This window comes from Mustela putorius, unplaced genomic scaffold (assembly GCF_011764305.1).
Source record: "Mustela putorius furo isolate JIRA1106 unplaced genomic scaffold, ASM1176430v1.1 tig00000095_pilon_pilon_pilon, whole genome shotgun sequence".
Lineage (NCBI taxonomy): Eukaryota > Metazoa > Chordata > Mammalia > Carnivora > Mustelidae > Mustela > Mustela putorius.
In genome coordinates this window covers 37,478,245-37,494,970 of record NW_025421280.1, presented here as the reverse complement: position 1 = coordinate 37,494,970, position 16,726 = coordinate 37,478,245, and the positions used below count along the sequence as shown (strand labels likewise).

At 47.5% G+C, this 16,726-nt stretch overlaps 1 protein-coding gene across 4 annotated transcripts in view; it reads left to right on the top strand.

The window, feature by feature from the left end:
* SAFB (scaffold attachment factor B) overlaps window positions 1–16,726 on the top strand; it is a 36,878-nt gene that overhangs the window by 8,836 nt on the left and 11,316 nt on the right. For 3 of the 4 annotated variants that reach the window (XR_006608373.1, XM_045085998.1, XM_045085994.1), the window contains exons 3-11: window positions 5,754–5,818; window positions 5,900–6,106; window positions 9,180–9,242; window positions 11,841–11,868; window positions 12,808–13,318; window positions 13,742–13,791; window positions 14,624–14,718; window positions 16,315–16,464; window positions 16,565–16,647. Coding sequence is in view for 2 of the 4 variants with exons in the window: in XM_045085998.1 (XP_044941933.1) it covers window positions 5,754–5,818; window positions 5,900–6,106; window positions 9,180–9,242; window positions 11,841–11,868; window positions 12,808–13,318; window positions 13,742–13,791; window positions 14,624–14,718; window positions 16,315–16,464; window positions 16,565–16,647 (1,252 nt within the window). In the remaining 2 variants the exon portion in view is untranslated. Of the gene's footprint in view, window positions 1–5,753; window positions 5,819–5,899; window positions 6,107–9,179; window positions 9,243–9,814; window positions 9,848–11,840; window positions 11,869–12,807; window positions 13,319–13,741; window positions 13,792–14,623; window positions 14,719–16,314; window positions 16,465–16,564; window positions 16,648–16,726 lie in introns of all 4 variants that reach the window. The other variant, XR_006608372.1, reaches the window with a different exon arrangement.

The window sequence follows — 16,726 nt, the reverse complement described above, 5'->3', positions numbered from 1 at the left end:
GTAAGACTTCTCTAAATATCTTGTTCATCCTCCACTAGTTTTATCACCCACTGATTGCTATCTGTTGGTGATTTTCTAAATTTATTATCCTATCTACATTTCTTAGTTGGTTTCTGCTGTAAGGGGTGACTCGCCCTTCTTCCCTATTTATCAGTGTGTACTCAGAGAGTCTTACTTCCTTCAGTAAGTTATAAAGCTTTGTGATGATTATTTTAATGTTCTTATTGTTCCAGTGAGAGCCCTTCAGGCTGACTTGTGTGTCCTTTTGACGTATCCCTGTCCGTCTTCGAACACCTTCTTACGTTCTGGCAGAACAGGGCATTCCAATCTCTTGTACTTCCTGCTGCACCTTGGGAATCAGGCATTTCCTCTAGGCTCCCCTGTCCTTTGTGGAGAGTGGTACCTTGTAGGCCAGTGCTGGGTGTGTAAGGTCTGTTGGACTGAATAAGTCTCATGAAATTAAATCCTGGTGAAGCAATCAGATTAGCCAGTGACAGCTTCAGAAACATGAAAAAATAAAGCTCTGGCTAATATGAGCTGTGTACCAACTGAGCTTGCTAGCCAGTTAAAATTGTTTACTAACTGATTCTCTTGGATTTTGGAGGTGGCAGTCATACTTGAGACTGAAGCAGGGTGGATATTAAAAAAAAAACACGTTTAGTGTTCTTAAATGGCAAAATAAAAGTAAAAGGAAATATTTAAGACCTGTGACATGACTAATTTTGAGGTTTTCTTAGGCGTGATGATCTTGCTAGAAAGTTATTGATCATCCCCAAGCTGATCTTAAAAGAAAGTGCATAACAACTGAAATTCTGAATAATCAGTGACATAGAGTTGCTCTCATTTTACTAGTAGGTTATCAGAAGAGTCGGAAGTTTGAAGATTTGTTCGTCTTAAAGTTGGCATTGGGGTTGCCTGGCTGACTCAGTTGTTAACGCGAGCAGCTCTTCATCTCAGGGTCACGGGTTCAAGCCCCATGTTGGGTATAGAGCCTACTTTATATATATATGGTTTTTAAGATTTTTTATTTATTTGCCGGATAGCAAGAGAGGGAACAGAAGTAAGCGGGAATGGGAGAGGGAGAGGCAGGCTTCCTGCTGAGCAGGGAGCCCGATGCGGGACTCGATCTCAGAACCCTGGGATTGTGACCTGAGCTGAAGGCAGACGCTTAATGACTGAGCCACCCAGGCGCCCCTAAAATATATATATTTTTTATTTTTTATTTTTATTTATTTTTTTTTTAAAGATTTTATTTATTTATTTGACAGAGAGAAATCACAAGTAGATGGAGAGGCAGGCAGAGAGAGAGAGAGAGAGGGAAGCAGGCTCCCCGCCGAGCAGAGAGCCCGATGCGGGACTCGATTCCAGGACCCTGAGATCATGACCCGAGCTGAAGGCAGCGGCTTAACCCACTGAGCCATCCAGGCGCCCATAAAATATATATATTTTTTAAAGGTGGCTCTAGGGACGCCTGGGTGGTTCAGTGGGTTAAGCTTCTGCCTTCAGCTCAGGTCATGATATCCGGGTCCTGGGATCAAGCCCCACATCAGGCTCTCTGCTCAGTGGGGAGCCTGTTTCCCCCTCTCTCTGTCTGCCTCTCTGCCTACTTATGATCTCTGTCTCTCAAATTAATAAATAAAAGGTGGCTCTAAGGGTTTTTCAGTAGATGATGCTGGAGCAGTTGGCTCTATCTGACGGTGGGGAAGGACGTGTTCTTCCTCCTTTTGTGGAAAATAGACATTCTGGCTAGGAAAGTACTTTTATAGTCGCCTTGGTGAGGGAGACCTGAAAGGACACTAAAAGTAAAACAAAAAGGCAAATAAACTCAGCTGCATGAAAGGTTTAATTCTCTCAGCAGAAGACATCATAAATAATCCGAGTGCAACAGACTTTGAAGCAGCGTTGTGGAATACAAATATCCAGGAAACGTCGAGTATTCTTACACATCAGTAAGGCAAACATGCGGTCCGGTCGGGCGAAGTAGAGATTGTGAATAAGCAGTTCGCAGACTAGAGAAGAAACAAACATGGACTGTGATACAAACGTTCTCTCGGGAGAGAGTGAAGGAAGGCACACAAAAGCAGGATTATCATTTTGTCTCTCACACTCGTGAAACCTTACACTGCTCGCAGTGTCCCGTGCTAGCAAGGGGGTGAGAGGTGGGCAGCCGTTGCACGTGCTGAATTGAAGCCTCTTTGCACGGGGGCCACAAACAGAAGAACGCGCGTGGCATGATGTGAAACACGCAGGAGGGTCCGCATGCCATGCGGGAAGGTCCTTAGGAGCACGACTCTTCCATGGAAGTAAAACTCATGGTAAAATGAGGACATAGGTACGCCAGTGTATTTATGATCAAATATGTTTTAAAAGTAATGACCTGCCCACTCGGGGTGCTGTGGGGGAATCCGGCAGACGTCGGGGGAGGCGGTCCCACTGGTGAGTTCGGACATGATCCCCGAGGCAGAAGCTCCGCAGGGCAAGAGGAGCTAGGATCCCAGGCAGGGAGGCTGGGGCCAGGTTAGGGAAGCCAGAGCGGGGCAGATAGAGCTGTGCCTTCCGATTTGGAGGCTGCGAATGCGGATGACACTCTGGAGGAAGGATCTGAGGGCCACCTTTCTCCCCTTGGTGCTGAAGCAAGCGCTTGGCTTTGTTCGCGAGAGCTCTGGTTTCCATTCTCATCAGTTCTGCATTGGCTTAAGCACATTTTTTTCTTCTTTCTAGAAAGTAGGGTGCCTTTTCCCAAATAGTGCTTCTTGATCAGCTTTCCAGCCAGGGTTATGCTTTCTTCTGTATGTACTCAAGACTAAGTGTTTTTTTTTGTTGGTTTTTTAAAATATTTTATTTATTTGACAGACAGATCACAAGTAGGCGGAGAGGCAGGCAGAGAGAGAGGAGGAAGCAGGCTCCCCAGCGAGCAGAGAGCCCGATGTGGGGCTCGATCCCAGAACCCTAGGATCACGACCTGAGCCAAAGGCAAAGGCTTTAACCCACTGAGCCACCCAGGTGCCCCGTTTTTGTTTTTTAAAGGCTTTATATGTTTATTTGATAGAGGTAGCAAGAGAGGGAACATAGCACAGGGGAGCTGGAGTGGGAGAAACAGGGAACCCGATGGGGGCTCCATCCCAGGATGCTGGGATCATGACCTGAGCTGAAGACAGATGCTTAATGACTGAGCCACCCAGGCGCCCCAAGACTAAATGTTCTTAAGAGCACTCATTCCCTTGTGCCCTTTCTTAATTGAGAAAGCTCCCCGACCCCACCCCAGCGGGTTTGGGCTGCAGTATATCGGTGCTACCCTTTGGGGCAAAGGTGGTTGTGAAAGTGGAAAACTGATTTTACTTGTTGGAAACCTGCTGCCTCTCTTGTGAAAGGGAGAGAGAAAGGATTGCAAATTTGTGGTGACCTACTTAGATTTTTCCTAGTAATTAGGATAGAACTGGACAAAAACCAATAAATATATTTTAGAATGACTTTAGCTTTATCAGATATAAGTCTGTGGAAATGCTGCTGGTGCAACTTCCTGATATCTTTACATAAAGGCCATTGGGTTGAGTTCCAGACATTTTTTTAAAAAGCTCGAGGCATGTTTTGTCATAGATACTACAAAATGGCAATGGTGTTCCCAGCCAGCCACTAAGGCTGTTTCACATAATGTATTGAATTCTGCTGTTAGTGTCATGATCTCATTTTTTAAATAATGTATTCCTGACAAACCTTTCGGATTTCCTGAAAGATATTCTTGAATGAAATTAGAATATGGAAAAATCAGGGGTGCCTGGGTAGCTCAGTCGGTTGGGCATCTGCCTTTGGCTCAGGTCAGTATCCCAGATCAAGCCCCTAGTCTCAGTCCCTGCATAGCAGAGAGCCTGCTTCCCCCTGGGCCCCTGTCCTTGCTTGTGCTCGCTCTCTGTGTCAAATAACTGAATAAACTCTTAAAAAAAAAAAAAAAGAATATAGAAAAATGAGGTAACACATGTAATAAGGAAGTTCTTATCCATGAGAGAGTTATTTATTTATTCATAAAATTTAAAACATCTCAATTTTGGTATAAATGATTGGGTTTGGGTTTTTATCCCCCCCCCCTTTTTGCCCTGAATATTACACATTTCATACACTTAGAAGCTTAATTCTTAAGTATAAGCAAGGTAGTGTCATGTCCTTTACATTCCTCAAAAACCCTTAGTGCCCTTGGGAAATTGATGCTCATTTTGGGGAAAAGGTGTTGAGGGAAGTGAGTTTTTTCGTTTTGTGACTAAGTCACAAAAGAAGTTGAGCACTGTCCTTGTGATAAGGAGCTGTAGCTCCAGAGCACATCACGTGACCGCGCAACCCTCTGCTTTGGAGACCTGATCTCGTATGTCATACATGGGATTTTATTCCTCATGGTGCAGAGAGTAAGTTTAATTGTAGCAAGCCTGTTCTTAGACCCAAACTTCACTTTTCCCCTAATCTTTCAGTCTTACCATGGCTAGTGATCTCCATTTTCTCTACAGCCCTAACATTTCTATTAACATTTACATTTTCCTATTTCTTTTTTTATTCATCCTCATAATTTATACAAAAAAATAAAGGCGAATGGCCACATAAAAGCTATTTCGAGGAGTGTGCCCATGTGCCTGCCCACGGTGAACTGTCATCTTCAGAACAGATTGTGAGTGTCCTAAAATAAATCTATTCATAAGAAATACTAAAAGGTTGAGTGACGGAAGTTAAGGGGAAATGATTTCCTCATTTTTCAAAGCAGTGGAGTCAAATTTGTCTAAAAATTGAAATGTGAGACAGAAAATGAGTCTAGCCTCCTGAACAAGAAAAACAAAAAAATACTCAACCTAAGGATATATTCAGGTATAAAAGTTTTCCCTTTTTGCCTGGAACATTGGCAGGGGTAAGAAATAAGAGCTGTTTTTAAAAGAGATTCCGAAAGATCAGGGCTTTGATTCGTCGTTGTTGGACCTGTACCGGAGCAGCTTTCCTCTGGGGCATCTTGGTAATATGCGGGTTCTTTGTTTTTACTAAAAGCCTTAAAAATATACATACCCTTTGCCTTAGGAATGCCATTTCTAGAAATATGCTCTAAAATGGTAATTGCTTATGTGCAAAAAGAATGGTCAGGATGTTCTTTATAAGCGTTTTCTTGAGTTTCCGTGCACGTGTATTAATTAGATCAACAGCACTCTCTCTATATAATGCCGTGAAAGAATATGGAAATAAATTCGTAACATAATAGTTGGGAAGGTCACAGAATGACGGAACAGTGTCATTTTTGTAAGCATAGTGCATGTTTACACATAGAATAGAGGCGGATGTCTGTGGGTGTCAGGGTAACATGGGGGCTAACTCTAGGTGGTAAAATTATGAATGGCTTTTCTTACTGCTTAGTTATATTTTGTTTTATATCCGTTTCTGTTGGAAAATATGCCCCATGTTTCTTAACTAAAAAACAATACACTGTATGAAAAATTTTTTTTTTCCCACAAGCAAAGCTACTCGACACGAAGGCCAGGCCTTCATACCTTGACCCTAAGCTCTCATTTCCAGCTCCTTAGACTCGTGCCCCCCCCCCCCACTTGATGAGAACAGAACCTCCTGTGCTTGGGCTGTGAGCGAGCTTACGCTTACAGGATTATTGTTCTGAAATTGGGAAGTACTACAGGTTTTGGTGTCTGATTCCGTGATGCTTAGGGCCTGTAAAAGTTACTGCTTCTGGAAGGTACAGGTCATTGATCAGGTTCTGTAAACTGTTCTGTCTTCAGGGCGTAAACCAGAAGAAGAGGGCGTGGAGGACAACGGGCTAGAGGAGAATTCTGGGGACGGACAGGTATGTGCAGCCTTGTCAGTGAATTGGCTTGGTGGGCGGACTCTGGCAGTCACGGGACGGCTGGGTTCTGTTTCGTTGCAGGAGGATGTTGAAACGAGCTTGGAGAACTTGCAGGACATCGACATGATGGACATCAGCGTATTGGATGAAGCGGAGATCGACAACGGCAGCGTTGCCGACTGTGTAGACGACGACGATGCGGATAACCTCCCAGAGTCCCTGTCCGAAAGCCGAGAGCTAGTCGAGGGGGAAATGAAAGAGCTTCCTGAGCAGCTTCAAGAACACGCTGTAGGTAACGCGGCAGTGTCTCTCTAGGATGCGCCGTGAATGTCGTGAGAGATGATAGGGTTTATGTTTGGAATCAAGCTCTCTCGGGGCTGGTTCCATGGGACTGCGGAGAATCCCGACCATTCTGAAAACACTTTGTTGAGAAGTGTCTCAGCTCGCCGAGGTGAACTTGCCAGGGCTGTGTCGTCATGAAGCATTTCGGGGTGCTGTCAGAGACCTTCCTGTTAGAGGAGCTTGGTCTGTGGTGGTATGGCTTGCATGCCTTGAAAGTAGCGAAAGAGGTTGAAAGTTTCCTGATGAAGAACCAATCTGTGCCTTCCTCCTAGTCAGTCTTTCATAAAGTAAGCTTTGACGTGGTGTTTTTTCTTTTTTTTTTTTTAAGATTTTATTTATTTATTTGATAGAGATCACAGGCAGAGACGCAGGCAGAGAGAGAGGGGGAAGCAGGCTCCCTGCTGAGCAGAGAGCCCGACGCGGGACTCGATCCCAGGACCCTGAGATCATGAGCTGAGCCCAAGGCAGTGGCTTAACCCCCTGAGCCACCCAGGCGCCACTTTGACGTGGTTTTTAAAGCATTCGTGTTTTTGTTGGTTTTTTTTTTTTTTTTTTTCATTTTAGAAACAAATCTAATTATACTACAGTTATAAAGGTAGTATTTATTGAGTTCTGTTTGCCAGGCATTAGGCAGCTGTCCTTTTAACAAGAATAGGACGTATGTGCGTGGTATTTTGCCGATTCTCCACTTGAGGAAATCGGGGAGTGAAGAGGTAGAGAAGGCTCCCCAGGCAGCACATAGCTCAGAAGAGAAGGAGAATTAAACCCGGGCTAATTCCACAGTCTGTGTGCTTCACTCCCACATCGTGTGCACTTGGTGCAAATTATTTATTAGATTACTTTCCATGAGGAAGCGTGCGTGTCGGGTGGACTGAAAAGGCTGTGAAAATTAGAAGCTCTTGGGCTTCTCAGTAGAAATCCTTATGTGTTGGTTGCTGGGAGGTACCTTGTTGTCTTCGTGGCTCCAGTCTTGCAGTGAGTGTCCCATGCACCCCAGGGGACGGTAGCCCTGTTCTCTGCTAGTGGATCTGCTTCTGCCGTGCCTTAGAATATTTTCGCATTTCCTCCTGGAAGTGATTCTGAGTATCCTGAGAAGTAGGGGACTGTCATCTTTGAATGGGGAGTTTGATTTTGAGAAGTGGATCTCATTTTGATACAAATAGGGTGTATAATTTTACTTTGGTCTAAGTTTCCATTCTCTGGTTTCCTAGAAAGGACCTGAAACACTCACGCAGTTATAGGAAGAGCATACCCTTCCTTATTAGCTGCTCTTGCTAAAGGCTGTTTTTTCCTCCTCTGATTAGAAATATACCTTGGGGCGCCTGGGTGGCTCAGTGGGTTAAAGCTTCTGCCTTTGGCTCAGGTCATGGTCCCAGGTCCTGGGATCGAGCCCCACATCGGGCTCTTTGCTCAGCAGGGAGCCTGCTTCTTCCTCTCTCTCTGCCTGCCTCTCTGCCTACTTGTGACCTCTGTCAAATAAATAAATAAAAAATCTAAAAACAAACAAAAAAACAAAATTCATAACCTTTACTCATTAAAGCCTGGAAACATCCTACCATGTCTGCCAGTGATGGTTAAATTATATTAATGGAAGTAGGGTAAGTTAAGAATTAAGCCCATTCACTAGAGGTCTGACACTTGATTTGCTGTGTGACCTTGGGCAAATTACTTAATCTCTCTGGACCTCACTTGTAAAAATGATAGGTTTTGGGAGGATTGAATAGATGAACATTTATTACTAGCTTAGATCCAGAGTCCTCAGACTGGCCAGTGAGCGATTGGAACGTACCCATACCCATTTGTGGCAGTCCTCCATGGCGGCCGATTTCCCAAACAGTAGTCACGACAGAGACCGTCTGGCCTGCGGAGTCTTAAATACTCGCTCTCTTGCCCCTTGATAGGAAAAGTTTGCTGACCTTGGTTTAGAACTGTGCCTGGCATATAGCAACACCATAGCGGTGTTGTTACTGTGTGATTATATTCCTCCGTCCAGCAGTACAGTTATTACTGTTACGTAACCGTGTAAACGAAGGAAGTAGGTCCATGTGAACTAAACCGTCCTCAAGAGGGAAGTGAGAATAGGGCAGGGGACAGAATGTGCTGCCACTCGTGTAGACAGAGAAAGGAGAGGGGGTCTTGAACGCATGTGTGCTGCGCTCTTGTGAGCACTCCTGGACTGTCTGAAGACAGTTGCATCAGGGCAAGGAAGGAGTGGTGCACGGGTGGTTTCCTAGTCAGGTAATCATAATAGCCAGACATATTGTTGGTAAAATATTTGCAAAATAATTTACCCTAAAGTACAACAGCCTTGGGGCTTTACAGCAAGCAGTTCAAATTATTTTGGTTCTCACAAAGTAATATTACGAACCTCCCTTATGTGTTTGGCGAACCCCCACCTTTTTGGACAGAGCCCACCTCTTGGAATAGGAGGTCAACGTACCATTCATTTTTCCCTAACAGAGGGGCCTCCATGGGCCACCTGCCTTGGTAGTTCTGTGTTCCTGTCCCTGTACTCTAGGAAATTTAGGAGGCTAGTACTCAGATATGCCATCTCAGTCTGGGCCAGAGTCATCCTGGGGCAGTGGGTTCAGTAGCAGTAGCAATAGCATTTGGGCTTGGAGAAGTGGTGGTGGCCCCAGAGATCCAAGAATCCATTCAGTAGTCTGCTTCTGGTCGTTGTTCACAGAAGAGCAGCCCCCAAACCTGGTGTTCCCGTCGACTTGGGAGAGTCACGTGCTGTCTCATTTTAATCTCTTTTCTGCTCAACTTAAACTCTGTTTTTCTTTCTTTGATTGTACCTTAAAACCCTCAGTGGTACCATAGTGGGCTTCCCAGTCTATTTGCAGGTACTATTTCTTTAAATTGAGGTAAAGTCAGTCTCTAATGCTGTTTGGATTCCTGCATTGTGTTTAGAATTTTGTCATAAGTGGTTTTTATCGCTCTTTCTTTTCATCTTACAGATGTACTGTTGTGTTATCTAATATTGACATTGCAAACTGTATTTTTGTTTATTTTACAGATAGAGGACAAAGAAACTTTAAACAATTTAGATACTTCATCATCTGACTTCACTATATTACAGGTAAATTGTATGTCTCAGGAATTTTAGAATCAGGTTAGCCTCCCATTTCTGCAAACGCCTTCAGACATTGTATGGCATTCCCAAGTGAAAGTCCTTGCAGGGTTGGTTTGCCCTCTTGGCGTCTTCAGACACTTTGCCTTCCACTTGCCCCAGGTAACAACAGGCCTGTCACAAAGGACTTACCATCTTGACTTCCCCTCCAAGCGCTGTGGCTTATCTGCAGCTGAGAGGAGGGCCCGTTTGGGGAAGTTCTTGTTGATTTGATTGCCGGGGGAAAGGCTACCTGTCTGATCTGTTCTGGGGGCATTCTCTGCAGAAGGACTTGTAAGGGGAGATGGTGGCGGGGGTTGGGGGACACTTCCCCCCCCAGGAGATACTAATAATGGGGCCCAGATGAGGATTCAGGAGGGTGGGGATGGCCAGAACGCTGACATCACAACTGGGGAAGGTGAAATTTTGGGGGTGCGGGGTCTGGTTCTGCCTTTGGGAATTTGTCTCATAGAAAATGCACAGATTTCTTTTGATGACTTTATCATCTTGACTGTATCATCTGTGTAAATATTAAATCTTAGATGAGAACAAATGAGATGTGGACTAACTTTCAGGTAGGATTTATATAAATGTGGGTCTTGAGTTTCCTTTTTAATTTTTCTGCCAGCTTACCTAGATACAGAAACTTAACCTGGGTAGCTGTGTGATTTTCATTGGAAAATACAGTCAGCTTTTGCTGATTTTTGCTGGTTTTGCTGATTTTGGTTCTGGGGGTATTTTCTGTCATATTTTATTCACTTGTACTGCTTAATTAGAACCCTTTTTCAGATGCAATCTGCATTTGCTTCCGCCAGGCAGGGGCAAGGATAGTTACTGGGAAGTCAGAATCCCAGCTTCAAGGAAGCTGCAAACCTCAAGAAAACCCAGCCCACCTATAGGGCTAATATCTCTCTCCAGCTGCAGAGCGACACCACCCATTCTTGGCTCTGAAGGGAAAGGGGGAGCTGGGTCTTATCACTTTCTCGAGTCTTTCTAGGTCCAAGACTCCTGTGTTAAAGTGGAAAAAACATAAACCCTTACAGACACTGGTAGGGATAGATTTTGTTTCTCTCTGCAGAAAGTTACAGAGAGAATTCTGCCTAGAACGATCTTCGGCTTTAGTTGCGGGGTTCAGTCCCAGAATAGGGTATGTTGCCTGAGAAACAAGATACACAGAATGAACGTATGAAGAAAGTGAGCAGTTTCCCGGGGCTTTCAGAATGACAGGCCGGTAGCCACGAAGGTGCAGACCGCCTGCCCCCCTCCCAGGCGTGTGTTCATGCCTGCAGTGTGTCAGGCGTGCGTGCAGAGATGAATGTCGCCATCCTCGCGGGGCCCTTCCTCCCTGTGTGCAGTACAAACCAGCAGGCTGGGGAGAGACCTGGGCTGATGGAGACTCGCACTCATGCAGCCATGGTGTGGAATGTGGCTCTGCTGTGTGTCCTGAGGCAGTTAGCCAGCCACTCTGTGCCAGGACGGTACTAATAGTACCAACCCGTTAGGGCTGATGATTACTGTGTGGATGTAAAGCGTTTACATTTGTGCCTGGAACCTAGTCCGCGCTCATCAGTGGTGGCTGGAATTCCAGGGTAAAGTGCCTCACGCTGAGGGGCTGTGGGCACTGAGGACCGCGTAGTGAGAGAGAGGCTCTTCTGTAGGGGGGCGGCCTCTGAAGCCGTTGGGAGAAACCTTTCTGGGAGGAGATGTCCCTTGAGCTAGGTGCTGGGGGATGTGTGGGACTCGGCTGGGGATCAGGAGGGGTGTAGATGGGCCTGTCAGGAGAGAGTGGATATGAGGGGCCATTGCCAAAAGCTATAGGCCAGAGGGGAACATGTGCTCACCATGGTGGCAGATAGACAGCGTAGGGACAGTAAGACCGGGTGCCGTTGGAGGCAAGGAACAGCAGTGGTCTGGATTGCCAGCCAGGGACTCCTGGGAAGGGTTTCAGGAATGTTTAGGAATTAGAGGTGGCCCAGGGGGAGTGCTGGTAGAAGAGATAAGGGAGGAGTAGTGTGTCATCCTCGAGAGTGCTCAGGTGACCCGGTGCAGATGTGGTAGGACCAGAAGTGAGAACAGGGGTCGGACCGCCTGTGCCTCTGTTCCCTCACTCGTTCGAATTTTCAGAAGTTAAACTACATTAAGTGAAAACCATGACTGGTAAATGTCAGGCACTCTGTTACGTGCTCCAAGTAGACAAAAACCCTGCTCTCTTGGCTTTTAAGGGTTCAGTCTAGGGGGACAGAAGGGCATGTGATACAGTCATTGCCATGGAAAGTGAGAACGTTGCCAGGCGCTGGGGAAACGAGGCAGCACGAACAGGAGCAGCGACCAGGTCCTGGGTCCCTTGAGAGTAGCCCAGGCGGAGGGGGTGGGGCGGGGCTCGGGCGGAGGCGGGCCAGGTGCACTGTCATGTGTGGGCTCTGTCCTGAATGTGACTAGGTTCTCCACCTGTCGTGTCTGTGAGTTTCCTAGTACGTGTTTTAGAATGCCCTTTTTAGTTACAGTTTTTGGTGTAAAGCTGTAGGTTTCATTCATCTGGCACAATCTTATTTATGTTTTTTGTTGCAGGAAATTGAAGAGCCATCCTTGGAGCCAGGTACTGTTAAATGAAAAACTTACCAGCGGGGGTTTGAACCATTCTAGCTTTCCACCTTCTCTAATTTAAATTCTTTAATTTTAAAACGTTGCCTTACTGTAGTAGACATTGTTCTGAAGGGTTACGACCCAGAACAGACCAGGATCATAGAGATTGGAAACCCAGCCGTATCACCAGATCTGTGAAGGTGGCTCGCTTCTCATGTCACAGAATGTATTGAGATGAACCAATCTCATGCCTTTTTAAACGTAAACGGCACTTAAACGTATGTAGAAAGTTTGCATGATGCCTCTCTCGAGCTCATTGTTGTGCTCCCCACAAAACAGATCTTGTGATATTGGGCAGTGTCTTAACTTTGTGGTTTTTAATTCAGGCAGTGCAGGTAGCTGTAGGGAGACGCATTTTAAAACATTGAGACATAACTGGATTCCAGAAGAGGAAAGCGTTTCTTCATGAGAATTCCAAACAAATGCTATTCACTTTCTGGACTGCAAATATCTCAGAGCACCGACGGAAGAGATTCTGGTTTTCATGTTGGACTGTTCTGTTAAAAGAAATTCAAAGAAATTTGGAAATTGAGCTGTTCAGTGAATGGTGATACATTGAGTTAAGCACCTTGGACTTTGGAAGCTAAATTTGGAAGAGTCCTATGTAAACGACGACAGAATGAAGACTGTCAAGAATCAGCCAGAAGGTTTTGGGGGTTAAATCTCTGGGATGCTTTTCTCTTCCATGTAGCGTAGCGGCTTACTGTAGCAGTCGGTTGGAGCGCAGGTAGTGTAACCGGTGTAACTTTGTGTACCCGCGGGTTTTCCAATCTCTGTGTAGCTAGCGGTTCTCTTCGTGTTAGTGTGGCAGCCGTGCCAGTTCCGCATTTGTGATTGCTTTATTTCCCTGGTAATTAAACCTTGTGCCATTCTATTCCTGTTAAATCCGTAGAAAATGAGAAAATACTCGACATTTTGGGGGAAACTTGTAAATCTGAGCCAGTAAAAGAAGAAGGTTCCGAGCTGGAGCAGCCCTTGGCACAGGATACAAGTAGCGTGGGGCCAGACAGAAAGCTTGCGGAGGAAGAGGACCTTTTTGGCAGCGGCCACCCGGAGGAGGGTGACTTAGATTTGGCCAGCGAGTCAACAGCGCAAGCTCAGGCGAGCAGGGCAGACACCCTGTTAGCGGTAGTGAAAAGGGAGCCCGTGGAGCAGCCAGGCGGTGGCGCGCGGACGGACTGTGAGCCTGTAGGGCTAGAGCAGCCGGTTGAGCAGAGTAGTAAAGCCTCCGAGCGCACGGAAGCCTCTAGCGAGGAGGCCGCGGAAGCGCCCCCGGAAGCCTCAAGCCCAGACCCCAGAGATAGCAAAGAAGACGTGAAGAAGTTTGCTTTTGAAGCTTGTAATGAAGTCCCTCCGGCTCCTAAAGAGTCCTCAGCCAGTGAGGGCGCTGATCAGAAAATGAGGTTTGTTTTTTCTCAGTTTTAGACCAGACGCTATCTCCTTTCCATTGGTCATTTAATGACACACATAAGCTGTTTTTTCTGCAATTGGCCAGCCAGACTGATGCAGTCGTAGCTTACTTCTGAACCATGTTTTATTTCTCTTTGTTTATTTTAAACTGATTACATAATCTTTTTTCTTTTCTCAACCTATCATGGTTGTTTTCTTTAATTCTTCCTAATTATCTTTAGCCCAGCAGAATTAATTAACTCCTGTGGGTCTGAAATCTTATGGTTAGGTCAGATTTCCAATACCAGTTTGTCGGGGTATCATTTTTTCAGAACTAAATTTCGGGTAGGTATGCAACCTCAGCACGTGTTCTATAATTTTGAGTTTGTTTCGTCTCTGCTTCTTCCTTCTGGAGTGACATTATCTTTTGTCTCTAGTTCTGTCGAAGATGAGTCGGATACAAAAAGGCTTTCCAAAGAGGAAAAGGGTAGGTCACTGGGGCGACAGCGGTCTGTCTCTTGCACCACGTTTGGCCTTGGCAGCGGTGGGCTTTCTGGTTCTCATTCACTGCGTACTGCGTTTCTCACCCAGATTTGCCTCAGCCTCTCCTGAAGCCTTTCTCTGCTCCTCTGCTATTCAGTCTGCAGGTTCTGGGTTGTAGGCAGCAGGCCAGGTCCTCAGAGTTAAGGTACCGATCTGAAGCTGACTCTTGCTTTCGCTAGAGCACCGTGACCCTCTCAGGTCGCTGACCCTGACTGTCCCGCGCCCCTCCCCCCCCATTTTCTGATGCCTTAGCCTCAGGGACACTTGCAAATGGAAAGCTTTTGTCCAGTTTCAGGATACCTTGGGGTTACCTGGCACATCAGGTTTATCAACACCGTTTCTGTTTATTAAAAAATCGCTAATGGAGAACACATTTTGTCGGTTCAGAGTCCTTAGCAGCCTAGAATACAAACAAAGGATGTAGGAGGGAAGGTATTTGTGACAAGGAGAAGCATCTGAGTTGGGTTCATCCCGACAGCAGCTTTATGTTCGGAAGCCGCCCCGGTGTGCTGCCTAATGCTCTGGGGTGACTTGTAAGGGAGCAAACGTCTCATGGCTCTAAAAGCCCCGACTCACTCTCGTAAGTGGCGTTGCTCCCAGCCCTGGTGGGCCTCGTGCGCATTTGCAAGGGTTGTGTGAGGGCAGGGGGCGGGCCCTCCTGCCCCAGCTGGCATCTGGGAGAGGTGGGAAAGAGTGTGGTCTGGGATGCCTTCAGTCTGCCAGGTTCGGGCTCCGGTGAGTCTGGTGTTTCTGACCAGGCTTTTCTTTTGAAATAGGTCGGAGCAGTTGTGGTCGAAATTTCTGGGTCAGTGGACTTTCTTCTACTACCAGAGCGACAGATTTGAAGAATCTTTTCAGCAAATATGGGAAGGTAAGACCAGGGGTCTTCTGGAGAAGAAAATGTTGAAGCCAGTGTAGTTTGGCCTTGACATGCAGACGATTGTGGCCTCCTGGTGACTGCTCTGAACAGCACGTTGCCATTCTTTAAGCTCACATTTGCTCACGGCCGTGGACAATCTGTCTGTCCACGGCTAGAGGGAGAGAGGTGGAAGGTCCCAGAGCCCACGTCAGCTTCGTATTTTTTCTTCCTTTTCCCCGGCCGAAGGCCACCATTTTCAGTCAGAGGATTTCCTGAATTCATTTATGTGGTTTTGGGCTGTAAACTCAGGGAGGGCTTTGGGGGTCGTAGCAGAGGGTGGGTTGGGAAGATTCAGAACACGAGTGAGGTTGTGGCAGGGGGTTGTGAACGGGGCCTTTGGAGCCAGACTGGGGCGGAGAGCTGGAGGCCGCAGCTGTGTGGCCATGAGCCTGGCCCTTCCCCACGGCATCTGTACATCTGGGAGCCCTCAGAGCTGCTGCTTCCTCCAGATGGTGTGTGGAGCCGGAGCCGAGCTGTTGGTGCCTCTGCCCCGTGGCTCTCCACACCCCTGCGCTCACCCACAGCTGGGCCAGCGCTGGCCACGTGCCCTCTGGAGCGCGTGCCTGTCCTCCCTCCCTGCTCGGCCGTGAGCTGCGGCCGTGATGGGTAGAGCGGCCGCCTCCCCCTGGTCCCGAGGCCTGCGGCGGGTCCCTGTGTGTTTCACAGCACCTGTGCTGGGTCGCTTCCCTAGTCGTCCTGGGCTCCTTGTCTCAGATGTAGCTTTTGGGGCAAGCCGAAGACACAGACTTTTTATTCGTACTAAGGGTTCAACAGATCACAGCAGAGAAAACTAATAGTATTTACTTTGGTTATCAATGTCCAAGAACTGATGAGCAAAATTAAATACGATGTGCCTGTAGCAGTAACTAGCGAGTCCCTGAGGCTCGTCCCTTTGATGATTCTCTGTGGCCCTCAGCAGGTGGGTGCTCCCAGCAGGGACCTGTCACCCGGGGCCTCCAGTGTCCTGGGTACATTGCAGGCTTTGGGTATTTGAGTCAGGGAGCAGCCCTTTCAGAAACTCCCTTGGATCTGAGTCTCCCTGTGGCCTAATACAGGAATAGGGATGGGAGTATAGGCTTGTGGGCCGTCAGGAAAACTGAGTCATGTGTGATGATGTGCCTGTAGCGCTGGGACGTGTGCACCACATCTCGTGGTTACTCCGAGTTCGTGTCCTCTGTCGGGCTCCATCCGCAGGCCTGTCTTCCTGCCTCACTGCGCATGCGGCTGGTGGGCTGCTGGCAGCGGCGTGCCGTGCATCTCACTTCCGTGCCGCTCCTCGGCACTGCCGTCCTGGTCCCCAGGAGGAGGGGCCGGAAGTCGGGGGCAGAGCCTCCGAGGAGTTGCAGTGAGGCAATAGCCTCATCTTCCCCGCTGTCAGGTGCCACTTGTGAAGCACCAGGTCACGGCCTCCCCGATGTCCGCACCCCAGGGAGGTCGCCAGGACTCTCGGTTCCGCGGGAAGCATCGGGAACTGGGATGCGTTGCTCGTTTCCCATGGGGGCTGGAGGGGACTCCTGTCTGAGCTTTCTTTGTGTGCTTTCCTTTGAGGTGGTGGGTGCCAAGGTGGTGACAAATGCCCGGAGTCCTGGAGCTCGCTGCTACGGCTTCGTTACAATGTCCACAGCAGAAGAGGCCACAAAGTGCATTAACCACCTGCACAAAACAGAGCTCCACGGGAAGATGATCTCAGTGGAAAAGGCGAGTGGTCGTTTTCTTCCAGGGATGTGACCCTTTTAAATATATATCAGGTAACGTGTACGTGTCTGTGGTAATACTTGGGTTTGATTCTCTTTTTCAGGCGAAAAATGAGCCTACTGGGAAGAAGACCTCTGAAAAGAGAGAGGGTGAGGGGAAAAAGGAGAAGTCCAGCACCAGCGACAGGTACTGCTCTGCTCCGAGGGAGCTGTGGCCGACTTCTCTGTAGTTCCCGGTCTGCGCGTTTTACACAGCTGGGGGGGCG